Source organism: Ursus maritimus, unplaced genomic scaffold (genome assembly GCF_017311325.1).
Source record: "Ursus maritimus isolate PB19 unplaced genomic scaffold, ASM1731132v1 scaffold_30, whole genome shotgun sequence".
Classification (NCBI taxonomy): domain Eukaryota; kingdom Metazoa; phylum Chordata; class Mammalia; order Carnivora; family Ursidae; genus Ursus; species Ursus maritimus.
The window spans coordinates 4,407,957-4,421,201 of NW_024425564.1; the positions used below are offsets into that span (position 1 = coordinate 4,407,957).

The 13,245-nt window shown below is 60.5% G+C and overlaps 1 protein-coding gene across 1 annotated transcript in view; it reads left to right on the forward strand.

Moving 5' to 3' along the window:
• Positions 1-13,084, forward strand: part of GRM4 (glutamate metabotropic receptor 4) — a 106,231-nt gene extending 93,147 nt beyond the window's left edge. The window contains exons 9-10 of the mRNA XM_040644746.1: positions 5,998-6,244; positions 12,397-13,084. Of these exons, the coding sequence (XP_040500680.1) occupies positions 5,998-6,244; positions 12,397-12,446 (297 nt within the window). The 3' untranslated portion in view covers positions 12,447-13,084. The remainder of the gene's footprint in view (positions 1-5,997; positions 6,245-12,396) is intronic.
• The last annotated feature ends 161 nt before the right edge of the window (positions 13,085-13,245 follow it).

A 13,245-nucleotide genomic window follows, 5' to 3' on the forward strand; every position in this document is an offset into this window, starting at 1 on the left:
TGAGCTCCATGTCTGGGATCTTGGGCAAGCCAGCTGGCCTCTCTGCCTCAGTCTCTCTGTCAGTATATTGGGGCCATGATCCTTCTCTTGCAATCCTTAAGGTGTAACCATCACATGGCATGATGGGTATGGAAGCTGTTTACCCACTATGGGGAGGCTGGGGCTGAGGAACTCAGAGGAGGGTGATTGGGGACAGGGTGGGAAAGATGACAGGGCAGATGGTGGAGGACCCAGGGCTGTGGGAAGGTTGTTCTACCATCAGGGAGAAGGGGGCCACCTCGGGGTTCTGAGCAGCGAGGGACATGATGTAGTGCAGGTTTAGAAGGATTTCGCTGGCTGCTGGGTGGAGCCCTGAGGAAGGCGAGCCAGGAGCAGGACGGCTCATGCGGACGTGACTGCAGGGAGCCCAGCCAGGGGCTGCTGGGGCCAGGGGTGATGGGAAGCGGGGGCTCCTCGCTGCGTCTTCAGGTGGGGCTGCCTGGAGTTTGGATGGATTGCACGTGGGGCAAGAAGTGCAGAGGAGAGTGAAGGATGACTCTGGTTTTTGGTGCTCGGATCAGAAGGAAGGAATGTCTGCGCCCTCAGGTGGGGAAGACCACAGAGGAGCCTGTTTGGGGGCCAAGATTGGGCAGTCCTTTGGATGTGCTAAGCTCAGGCTGCCCATGAGAGGTCCACGTGCTGCTGTTGAGCGAACAGTTGAATATACAGGTCTGGGATTCAGGGCCGAGGGCTGGGCTGGAGCTGGAGCTGGGGGAGTCGCCTGCCCACGGATGGCGTTTGAAGCCAGAGCCTGCCCAGGTGTGAGCTACTAGGGATGCTTGGCTTTCGGTGAGGCTGCTGCCAAAGCCACGAAGGATGGGGTGCTTGTCACGTGCCTGACACTCTACCTACTGGCCAGCAGGCTCCACAGTAGCCGGGCAGCATAGATAGCACCGTCCCCGTTTACAGATGTGGACGCAGAGGCACAGAGAGACCAAGTAACTTGTTTGAGATCCCACAGCCAGGAGGTGGCATGGCTGAACTTGACCCTGCTGTGCCTCACTCAGGAGCCTCCCGCCCCAAGCCCAGTCCACACTGCCCCCTGCAGCCCTGAGACACCTTCCTGCCCTGGGGTTTCCTTGGTGGGTGCCACCTCTGCTCCACCAGCTCCTCGAGGGCGGGAGCTGTGCCCTCCATCCTGAAACCCTTGGCCTGGCCCAGGGAGGCCCGTGCCCTGCCTTCCCAAGGTGGCCTGTGGGCTGAGGGGCTCTGAGAAGCAGATCTTGGGGTTGGCAGTGAGTGCCCTGAGATCAGAGACCAGGTTTGGCTCCAGGTCACCCTGCACACCTGAGCCAAAGCAGCCTCCAGGCCCTGCTCGCACGGTGAGCCAGGTCTCCTGCCCCCACCGGCCTGCGGGAGGCCCTCCCTGCTGAGGACAGGTGCAGGCAGGAGCTCCAAGCCCCGCAGTGCCCAGGGGGCCCACAGAGCCAGCAGGGAAAGCCACCCCCCACTCCAGGAAGCTGGTAGCTGGAGAAATTACCTTCAGCAACGCTGGGAGGCTCCTTCCCCTGCATCCTCAGGGAGTAAAGGTGCGTGGCTGGAAGGCAGACAGCATGGTGTTTGAGCCCCTTACTCTGCCTTTCCACAGTTTCCTCTGGCTGCCAGCTGCCGGCCAGCGCGCCGCTCCCCGGTGGGGGCCCTGCCCTCCCAGGGGGTTAGACCCTCCTGCCTCCAGCCGCTGAGGCCCTGCCCTCCCTCTCTCCCCCACCTCTCTCCAGGCCACCCGGCCTGCCTCTGATTTCTCCCTTTTTAGGAGGCTCCCCTCAGTATAGCTGATGAAAAGGAGCCTCTGATATGATCTCTTCTGAGGCCCAGAGAGGGGCAGAGCCTTACTTGCCTGGGGTCACACAGCAGGCTAGCCTCATACCCACAGGTGGCCCTGAGACCCTGCTCTGCCCCTGATGGGGAGGGGGGGACACGGGACACGCCCCTCCCCTCTGGCTTCTGCATGAGGAGGGCGGGGAGATGAGCTCTGAAGTAAGTCCCTGCCGTTCAGACTACCCGACTTCTAGAGGCTAGGGGGCCCAGGGGCTGAATCTCTGCCGGTTTCTGCCAGCTCTACAAATGCGGATGGAGAGTGGGGTGGGGCTGTTGCGGGAGCTGTGTGGTTACAGAGAGGTGTGTGTGCCTTCTTGTACACGGTCCGCCGTGGCTGCGTGATGCATGTGTCTGTGTGCAGGTGGGTGCGTGTGTGCAGACTGAGTGGGGACGGGTGGGTGTGTATGCCGAGAGCTTCGTGGCTGCTGGTACGTGTGTGGGTGTGTAGATTAGGTGTGTGTGCCCAGCCATGCATGTGCAGACGTGTGTGTGTGCAGTCGTATGTGCGTATTCAGGTATGTGTGCGGGTGTGGGCGAATGTGTCTGTGTGTATGCATGTGAGTGTACCCGGGTGATGAAGGAGTGTGTGTGCGCGTGCGTGTGCCCCCAGGTAGGAGTCTGAGTCAGGGATGAGCGTCCAGCTGTGAGTTCAGGTATGCGTGTGTGAACGCGGAGATGCATGTGTCCATGGGCGTGCGTGTCTGTGGGCGTGCGGCTGTGCCCAGCTGTGTGTGCACGCGCGCTTGCGGGGGCTCGGCGGTGCCCACTTCCCTAGTGAGCAGGTGGCGGCGCAGAGCGAAGCTGTGTGTGCTGCTCGGGTGAGCAGGCGGGTGGATTTCCCCGCACTAGCCCGGATTGCCAGGGGTTATCACTGCCGCCACGTGGCGATACTGAGCCGTCTGGGGTGTGCTTTCTCTACCGCGTGGGGTTCTCGCTCAGCTGCCCTTGGGCGCGACCTAGCTTCAGAGGCTGGCCAGGTGGTGGGGAAGTTCATTTATCTGGTTTGTACAGATTTCGAGGATCTCAGTAGCCACTAGGGTCAGCCTGGGCCGAAGCACGGAGCAGGCACAACTCCTCTGTGTTCCCAGTGGGGCCCCTTGGACCCTCTGCCCACCAGGCCTCGAGCAGAAACAGGAAACTCCTCATCTCCCTCCCCAGAAGCTCCTTTCTGCACCCTTTGCCTCACCCGCGGTGACCTCTGTCTACCCCCATCAGACCCAGCTCTGACAACCTCTTCACTCTGGGGAGCAGTCATTTGGGAGGCTAAGGCAGGATTTTTTGCCGAGGACAGAGTGTGGCCAGGGCCTGACCAGAAAGGGGAGCAGGAGTTCAGGCACCTCTGTCTGGAAGACGGGTTGGCTGGGAAACAAGACGAAATGAGATCCTGGGGATCTCCTCTCACCCCACCTGCCTTTGAGAGCTGTGTCTGTGCCTGGGCCTCCTCCCTGGGCGGGGGGTGTCTGCTGGGTTCTAGAGGTTCTAGAGGACCACTGCTTCTTTGATAGAATCAGCATGTTACCACCTCCTGGTGACAGCGTGCGTCTCCACACAGGGGGCTCCAGGACAATGCCTGAGCAGGTGGGAGGTTGGGAATTCCAGACCCTGGAGCAAGGAGAGAGACTGGGGGTGTGCAGCCCCACTGTGCTTGCACAGGGCCGGCTGCCCCCAGCCTGTGATGGCTAGAAGAAACCCTGAGGCCCATGCTGGAAGGGCAGGGCCCCAGTGGCTGGAGGCAGCTTTGCTTAGGTTTGGTCTGTTTACACCCCATCTTGCATTTTGTTTGCAAAAAGGCTCCTAGGCTGAAAAGCAAAATAGAACACCAAGGATTGTACTCTTTTCTGTGCTCAGGGCTGGCTCCGTGGTTTTCAGGGCCTTGTGCAAAACAAAAGTGAAGGCCCCTTGTTCAAAAATGATTCAGGATTTGAGACAGTAACAGCAGGGCATGAAATCAAATATGCCCATGGCGCTGCCTCTGCCTGCGTTCGTGGAGGGGCTAGCATCTCACAGTGGGTCAGGGCGGAGTGGAATCTGGCCCCCAACACGGGGCTGTGTCCACAGAAGGGCTCACTCTGTCCAGAGAGGGGGCCTCTATCCTTGGTTCCACCAACTCCATGTGGGCCCAACTACACGCCCCCCCCCCCAACAAGGAGGGGGCAGAGGGCCTAAGACGGATATCTGATTTGAAATGCAACCCCGGGGGCGCCTGGGTGGCACAGTCGTTAAGCGTCTGCTTTTGGCTCAGGGCGTGATCCTGGCGTTCTGGGATTGAGCCCCACATCGGGCTCCTCCGCTATGAGCCTGCTTCTTCCTCTCCCACTCCCCCTGCTTGTGTTCTCTCTCTCGCTGGCTGTCTCTCTCTCTCTGTGAAATAAATAAATAAAAAATCTTAAAAAAAAATGAAATGCAACCCCAACACCCAAGAATGCCCAGTGTGAGAGGAGAGACTGCCTTTGTCCTCAGGGACCCCCAATCTAATGAGGGAGACGTATCCTCACCCAGGGAGCTCCAGTCCAATGGCAAAGATCCGGAAAATAAGCCTCATCTTGATTAGCCCAGACCTTCATTGTTTTCCCCAATGGTGTGGACCCTGTCGCCCTTCCTCCTCCCCCCCCCTGCCCTGGCCATCAGCCCCATCGCGGGGGGCGGGGGGGAGAGGTAGCCAGCACCCTCCCACTGACCAGCCGTGCTGGGAGGCAGCGCTGTTGCACAAGAGTGAGAGTACGGCTGGCGTGTGAGAACAGGGGATGACTGTGTCCAGAGGGCTGTGTGCTCCCTGGGGACCAGGCTGTCATTTCCCTGGGCTGCGACATTTTCTGAACAGTGACAAATGAAACAGCCTCTCCACACTCCCAGCCTCCTTCCCCACAGTGCTATGCAAGTCCACAGAGCCTCACAGTCTGGGTTTGGCTGACCTTGTGGGTTGGGAAAGGTAGCAGCTATCATCCCATTGCTCTGATGAGAAAACTGAGGGCCAGAGAGGGCTTGAGACATGCTCAGGATCACGTCCCTCTTTCCTTTCAGACCCCAGGGCTTCTCCAGCCTCTCTCTCAAAGGACAGATCCAGGTCATGGAGCATTTCTGGAGAAGGGCAGGAGACGGGATAGAGTATGGATGTCATAGGGGGTCGGCTGGAGCTGGGGGTCAGGGAGAGCTTCCTAGAGGAGGTGGCACATCAGCCAGGCCCCCGGGGAGGGGACCCAGGCCTAGAAACAGCAGATTTAGGGGGCAGAGCATTTCCTGCCTTCTCCATGCCCAGACCTAGGGGCCACAACCTGGGCCTCCTCTGGCCCCGTGCAGGCTGAGGGGGGCTGGAGGGACAGCAGAGGCCTGGAGAACTGGGAAGGACGGAGGAGGCAGGCAGGGGACCCCAGGGGGCGGTGGGAATTGTCAGGCCCTGCCTGGAAGGCCCCACTATTGAAGAATGGATTATCCGACACCCAGATTAATGGACTTTCATTTTGCTAAACATCTGTCACCGTTAGTGCTGGTGAGCGAGCGTGAAATGAGCTTTGACTGTGCTGCCATCGCCATATCTCGCCGGGCGCTGTGGCTCCCGTGCCAGTGGCCTGCTCTGCACAGTGTGGCGGCGGGAGTCACCGAATGGGGGCCTGGTTGAGGGGCTGTGGCACGGGCACTGGGAGTTACTGCAAGGCACCAGCAGACGTTCATCTCACTCCCAGCCCTGTGCAGGGGGCTGTTCCTCGGAGGGTCAGCTGTGGTCCCCTGAGGACCCTTCCTTAAGGGTGCTTCCCCCATATAGCATGTAGCAGTGGGAAACACTTCCATGCAGTGCCAGGGGCCAGGCATTGTTGTACGTACGATCACCATTTACCTAGGCATTTCATGCTCACAGCAGCCCTATGAGGTAAGTACTATATCGTGCCCATGTGACACGTGGGGACACCGAGGCACAGGGTAGGACTTGTCCGAGGTCGCACAGCTGGAAGTGGTGGAGTCCGGATTTGAATCCAGAGAGTCTGGTCTAAAGTCCCAGCTCAACACCACGACTCCCGTCTGCCCGAAGACAGTGGGACACAGGGCAGGGCTCCCAGGGTCTGTCCCCCCTGTGTCTGTCTCTGGGGTCGGGACCGTGAGGCTGGGGCGGAGCCCTCTCTGACACCGCCCCCGGCCTACCTCCAGCTGTACATCCAGACGACGACGCTGACGGTCTCGGTGAGTCTGAGCGCCTCGGTGTCGCTGGGGATGCTCTACATGCCCAAGGTCTACATCATCCTCTTCCACCCGGAGCAGAACGTGCCCAAGCGCAAGCGCAGCCTCAAAGCCGTCGTCACCGCCGCCACCATGTCCAACAAGTTCACGCAAAAGGGCAGCTTCCGGCCCAATGGGGAGGCCAAGTCTGAGCTCTGCGAGAACCTCGAGACCCCGGGTGAGTGCCCGGCCCCGCCCCTTCCCCTCTGGGCCCTGCCCAGGCCCGCCTCCTTCTTGGAGAAGGCCAGCCCCCCACCCGGGCCCTGGCCACGCCCCTCCCTGAGCTGGGTCCTGGGAAAGCCCCAGGCCACAGGTGAGTGGGCGGAGTTCTGGGAGAACCTTGAGGCACCAGGGTAGTGGCCCTCTGCCCCGCCCAATCCTGGTAACCAAGAGAGCAGCTCGAGGCCCCACCCCACCTAGCCTGAGCTGCGCCCTTCCAGGGATCTCTGCCCACGAAGGGTGAGGCCATGGGGGAACCTGGTTCATGCAGGGTGGCAGGGGACTCCGGGATTTCTCTGCCCTGGTGCCCACATCTGGGCCTGTGCCCTTTCAGTGCCTCTGGAAGAAGGGGTTGTCTGGAGGGCCCCTGTCTTCTGGCCCTTTAATAACCCGGGCCCAGAGGCTCTGGCGTCCGCCTGGCCACCCCTTACCAGGGCCCTGAGAGATGGGGACTCAGGATGGGTAAGGGAAGAGGTGGGTTGGATGGAGGGCCTCCAGAGGCCACAGTTCTCAGGTAGCTGGGTGTTCCCAAGGGACTGTCCGAGGAGACCTCCGCAGAGGGTCACACGTTGAAGGGGACCTTGGCATCTGAGGGGCAGGCCCAAGGTCCGGGCCTGGGCAGGATTGTGCATGGGAGGGAGTGAGGCCACCATCTTTGCCAGCTTCTCTGATCTCCACCCCCCCAGCCAGGCCTCTATGAGGAGAAGAGATGGAGGGGAAGGGCATGCGAGGAACAGGTGGGGCCTTGGGGGTACTAGTCTTGGTGGCAACCATTTCTTGAACCCTGAGTGTATGCCACACTGCATGCGACCTTGAAAGGCAGGTTGTTATTTTTTTATCATCTGCGTAATACAGGTGAGGAAAGGGAGGCTCAGCAAGGTTAGGGACTCACCCAGGTCTCACAGCCAGCAGGGGGCTGGGCTGGACTTGACCTCCACGGTGGTATCCCTACTGCTTTCTTGGAGAGACGGGGGCCTCTGCCCTGGGGTGAGCTGTGGGGTCTCCCGCCTGTGGGGTGGGCCTCTGGGGCCCTCCCTTCTAGCTGCTCCAGCAGGGGGAGAGATGGTGGGGTGGCTGTGGTCACCCCTGCCCACTGAGACCTTGGCTTCCTCCCTGGACATCGTGCAAGTGTCCAAATAGTTTAAATGGCAGCTGCTCCCTCCCTCACTCTCTGAAAGTCCTGGGGGGCTCCCACTGGAGGGGAAGGAGGAGAAGAGCTCCTCCCCCTCCCCGGAGACTCTCAGTCCCTGTGGGACCTGGCAGTTAGCACTCAGCTTCTTCCCTCTCATCCTGGGGGAAAGGTCAGAAATGGACATTATTGATGGCAGCAGGAGGGATATGGGCTAGATTACAGGGGGGTCTGGAGCACAGGCTCCAGAGAGGAGGCCCTTTGTCACCCATCAGGAGGTCAGGAGAACAGGAGACCGGGCCGTTGTGCTGTGTCTCGGCTGGGGCAGCACCTCTCACGGGCTCCCCACCTTGGGGCCTTGGGGAGTTGTCTTCCCTTCCTTTCTCAGCACGGCTCCCGCATGTGAGAGACTGCCATCTGTGGAAAGAAGGGAAGTCCCATCCTGCATCCAGGCAGGATTTTTCACTCCCAGATCCCTCGCCCCTGTTGAGTGATCTTCACAGCAGTCCTGTGAGGCCGGGGTAGGGCTAGAGGTTTGACCCCTCACCCCCCCAGCTGAAGCCCAGAGAGGATGAGTGACTATCCTGAGGTCCTGCAGCAAGGCGGTGGCTGGCTGACCCCACACGGTGTCTTTCCCTTGACCTCGACTTCACACTGCTTCCCTATCTCTGGGGCCCCGGTCTCTGTGCGGAGCAGTATGGGTGGCTTCTGACATGCCCCCTTCTTTGACATGCTGAAGACAATGTGTGCCCTGCCCCTGCCCCATCTTCTCCAGATGACTGCTGGTTCCAATCCTGCTCCTCCTCCCAGAGCCTCCCTGGGACCTACAGCCCTGGGACTCGCTTCAGGGGCCACCTGGGCCCTCCACTCTGAGATGGCAAGGGGCTTTGTCTTCCCAGGACTCCCACTTCTGGCCTTTTGTGTCTAGATCTGCAGAAACCTCAAATGCAGCCCCTCACCAGACCCTTCTGTCCTAAGCAGGGACCCCTCACTGTTCCCCACCCCATACTCCTGACTTCCATTTTCCTCCTTCCCACAGAGATTTACCCTTCCCAGGTTCCACCCTCCATGCCTTCCTCCACTGGCACAGGACCAGGTGTGTCAAATGGGCCCTGCTCCAGGGCTCATCCGAGTGGGGCATTAGCCCTCCAGGGACCATGGGTGTCTAACTGGAGATAACACCCTGACCCCATAGGGTGATCCTCATGGTGCTGTCACTGGCCAGAGGGAACCAGAGGGCAGGGCCTTCCCAGACAGCCCCTCACTGATGTGGCTTCTTCTGCCTCTGTTGAGGTTGGTCCCCTGGGGACAAGGTGGAATTACCACCCCTTCCCACCCCAGCCCCCACCAGACAAGGAGGGGAATGGAGGCCCGAGGGGAGGGAGACACAGTGTTCCCAGCGCCGTTCCCTGCAAGAGAAGGATGAGAGCTGTTTGCTCCCTCCCCCCTGCCGTGGGAGCCAGAGGCCAGGGCCCCGCACCCCCAGGGTCCCTTAGCTCAGCAGCAGCAGGAGTTTCGGAGGGGCCGGGTGGGAGCCAGGTGATTAATTCTGGGGATGCCAGACTGAGGGGGTGTGAGCAGGAAGAGTGGGGAGATGTCACTCCTGTGGAGGAGGGACATTTTTCACTCTGTCACTGGCAGGCCACGTATCTTTACACAAACAACGGAATAAATAATTCAGGGGCCCGATTGTGGGTAGATCGGGCATGGAGACACAGGGCAACAAATGGGGGCTGTCAGCTCAGGCTTGCCACTGCCCGGTTAATTGTTCTCTGAGGCGGCAGGGTCTGACACCCAGCAAGGGCCTATCTCGGGCAAGGGGTGGGTTCGGGGCCCTTGGCTCATAGCCCCCGTCCCCCCCCTTTGGGCTGAGGACACCCCTGGAGCATCGCCGTCCCCACGCTGTTCTCATGGCTGTAGTTACTTCAGCTCTGCCCCTTTGCCCACCACTTGGCAGGGTTTAAAGAGTATTTCCCTCCACCCCATGGCTGAGAGCCACCCATTTTACGGATGAGGGAATCGAGGCTCTGAGAGGTTCAACCTGTCCGAAGGGCTACTTGGCAGGTGCTGAGATCCCCTGTACCGGGGAGGGCAGGACTGGACCCGAAGTCTCCTGACTCCTGGCCAGAGTGCTTCCTTTGGAGCCTCACGGTTAGCTCCCGGGGGCCCGGGCAGACATTTTCCAGATGGTGAGACCGAAGCCCCGCTGAAGGACTCTGGGGCCCCTGGCTTGTAGCTGAGGGCCGAATGCGCTTCCAGGTTCTGGAACCCAAGGATTGGATTTGCTATTGGAGACAGCTCTGGTCTTAGAGGGACAGCAGGGCCCAACTGTCCCTCACCTCCCCACCGCTTTCTCTCCTCCCCCGGCCTGCCCTGGTGCCCCTGGCCTCAGTGCTCGTTTCGCCGCAGCTGGTAGAGCTTTGGCTGCTCCTGCTGCAGTTTTCCTTCACCTCTTAGCCACGGCTGCTGACGGGTTTACAGGTTTGGAAACTCAATTTTATCAGTTCACCCAGGGGGTGATGGAGCCCTGGGGAACTGATTCTTACCGGCCTGGCCTGCGGCTCGTGATTCACGTGATTCACGGAGCCAGCTGCCGCCTCTTTTTCTGACCCTACTGGAGAGAGCAGGGGTGGAGACGTGGGGCTGGGGGAGCCCCTCGGGGAAAGAAGTCTGGGCCAAAGGGCCATGGCTCTCTCGTGTCACAGGTGGGGAAATGAGGCCTAGCAGGGCGGGGGAGGAGCTGCCAGAGGTCACAGAGGGAGGGAGTTAGAGGCTCCTGTCCCCAGAGCGCTGATCTGCGCACCCTCCCACCTCCCTTTCAGCACCGCAGCCTTCGTGGCCCGGCTCCTTTGCCCAAGTGTGCCCAGCCCAGGCCCCTCCTGGGCGCTGCCCCCTCCAAACTGCCCTGTCCACGGCCCTTCTTCCCTCGTGCTCAGCTGGCACCCCAGAGGCACACGGGTCATTTTAGAAACAAGGCGGCGAGTCTTGGCACGCTGAAGCCTCCTCCGTGAAGTCACGGGCCGTTTTCTCCCATTGTTCCTGTCCGGGTGGCACCTGAGACTTGTCCCTTCCCGGCTACGGCCCGGCCAAGGGATCGTTCACGTTCTGCTTGAGTATTTCCGCTGACGGGGAGCCGAACTGCCACGTAAGGCCACCCTCTCCACTCAGGAGAAAGTTCCTCTTCTCGCTGCACGCCGCCCCTCCTGCCGCCCCGCTCGTCCTACGGGGTACCCCTCTGCTCGCCCCACCCCCCACAAGTTTGCTTCTGGCCACACTTGATGGGCCCTCTGGGAGGGGGACCCGGCAATCCTGCCTAAGTCGGTGGGCCTCCAGCTCACCGGTGCGGTGGGTGGGCAGGATCGGGGACGCGCGCTTCTTTGCTCTTGCTCCATCCGTTCCCACAGGGCTGTGCTGAGGCCAGGCTGTCTGTGTCTGTTCTGCCCATGGAAGGCAGAAGAGGGGGATGTACGGGAGAAACAGTTTTAATCAAATGGCATGCAAGTGGCACGCAGCCCTTCCACTCACGTGTCATTAGCAGGAATGTCATTGAGCGCGGAGCGTGGGAAATGTGGTCTTAACTCGGCAGTCATGGGCCCAGCGCACGGGGTAAAGAGGATCGGAGGGTCCAGCGTGCATCCTGCCACACTGTTCCCCCTCCCTGTCCTCTGCTCTGGGCCGGACACCCTGGCCGAGCCTGGCAGAGGCACCCCTTTTCTGAGCGGACAGGCCCGATGGAGTGTCAGGGCAGCTGTGCGCACCAGGGCTCCGTGCCCGTCTCCCGTCCGGCCTCCTCTGCGCACCGGTGCTCAGCTCCCACCCCCGGCAGCAATTCTGACCTTGATTACTCTCCACTGAGCTGTCCCAGGCCGTGGAGGGAGACTCAGGATCCGGACAGGACAAAAGCAAGGACCTGGCCAGAGTCCTCACCCCTCTGGCCTCAGTGCCTGGTTTGTCGCAGGAGGGTGGCCCTTATCTGGCCTTGTCACTAGGCTGCCGTGAGACCTGAACCCTGGCCCGGTGGAGGTGGGGTAGGCTTATGCTGCCAGGAAGAGCTGACGTTCTCACCCAGCTGGGGATGGGGGGAGAGGTGCCCAGGGGGCCGAGACCAGAAAATGGGGGTACCCAGACATGCAGCCCTGGTCCCGGCGGTGGCTGAGTGAGGGCCAGAGTGATGGGTGCAGATAGGGGAGACTCAAGGCTGGGGTGAGACAGGGATGCCCAAAAGTGGGAAGGGCAGCCACACAGAAGCCTGATGGGACCTGGAGCTCTTCTGCCTTCCTTGGGAGAGGGACGGGGGCCGAGTTAGTCAAAGGGGCCGGCTGGTCAGCTAGTCAGTGTCTAGCCTCGCAGGGCCCCGCCGCTGGTTCCATCGTTTATCCCTCTGTCCCAGCTCGCCACTCTGGTCCCCTAGGCTGCGAGGCTGTGTTTAATGTCTGTACTTCGCATGTCCTCTTCCAGAATGTGTGCTGTCGACCTGAAACACTTCTGTTGATAATACTTGAAGGGTATATATAATTATATCACAAATAAAAATGATTCTCCTCAAGTGTGGTGGAGTCAGGAGGTGGTGGGGGGGCTTCGTTGGGGGTGGGGTTCCGGGGGACCCTCCCAGAGCAGTGGGGTTGGAAGGGAGTGCTGCTCAGAGGAGGGTCCCAACCAAAGAGACAGAGTGAAGAGGCAGGGCACTCCAGGGAAGCGGCCTAGTCCCCACAAAGGTGTGGAGGTGGGAAGGATGTTCAGACACTGCGTGAGTCCAGGGAGTGGGGGAACTTGGTAGGGGGTGGGGGATGCAGGGTGGGGGAAGGGAAGGCAGGGAAGCAATGGGATGGGTGGGGTGGGGCCACCATGCAGTTTGGGGGATGTGAACTGCTAGGTTCAGGGGTCTGGACTTGGTGCCGCGGGCAGGGCCGTGCCTGTGTGGAAGGGGGGGTTTGAAGATGCCAGCCCCTGATGCTGGGTACCCCTGGTCTCTCTCCTTCCAGCACTGGCCACCAAACAGACCTACGTCACCTACACCAACCACGCAATCTAGCTAGGCCGCCAGAGCCGAACAAGAGGAGGAGGACCCAAGACCCTTGTGGCTGACGCATCGGGCCAGGGCCACTCCCAGGGGCCCAGCTGATGTCTTGCCTTCCCGTGGGCGCCCACGGACGTGGCTTGGTGCTGAGGACAGCAGAGCCCCCGGCGGTCACTGCTGGGCAGCCTGGGCAAGCTGGGCAGGTGACAGGAGGAGGACAAGGGGCCGGGGCAGCTGCAGGCCACCCCAAGAGCCTGCATCTTGGACCATGGCCCCTCCCAGCCCCAAATGACAGGGGCTCAGGCTGTGTGGGCCCCAGAGCTGGTTTTCTCTCTCTCCCTTCGTCTCTGCTGTCCCATTGGTGACCGTCCAGTCTGTTTCCATCCCTGTCTTTATTTTATCCCTGCCTTTTCTCTGTCTCCACCTGTCTGTGTGCTCTGCTTCTCCCTATCTTCTTTCTTTCTGCCTCTGCTCCCTCTCGCTCATGCATCCTCCATCTCCAGGTCTCTCTGGTTTTTTCTCTTGTGTTCCGCCTGGGTCTCCTGTGCCCTTTTCTTTCCTGTCCTCAGTCCCCTCCTTGCCTTCATTACATCCAGCCTTTGCTTTCTCCCTGCCACCGTCGCCCAATTCACCAAATCTTACGTGTCGCAAAAGAGGAAAAAAGGAAAAAAAAATCAAAACACAAAAAAGCCAAAACAAAAACAAATCTCGAGTGTGTTGCAAAGTGCCGCGTCCTCCCGGTGGCCTCTGTGTGTGTCCCTGTGGCCCGCAGCCTGCCCGCCTGCCCCCTGCCCGTCTGCCGTGTGTCCTGCCC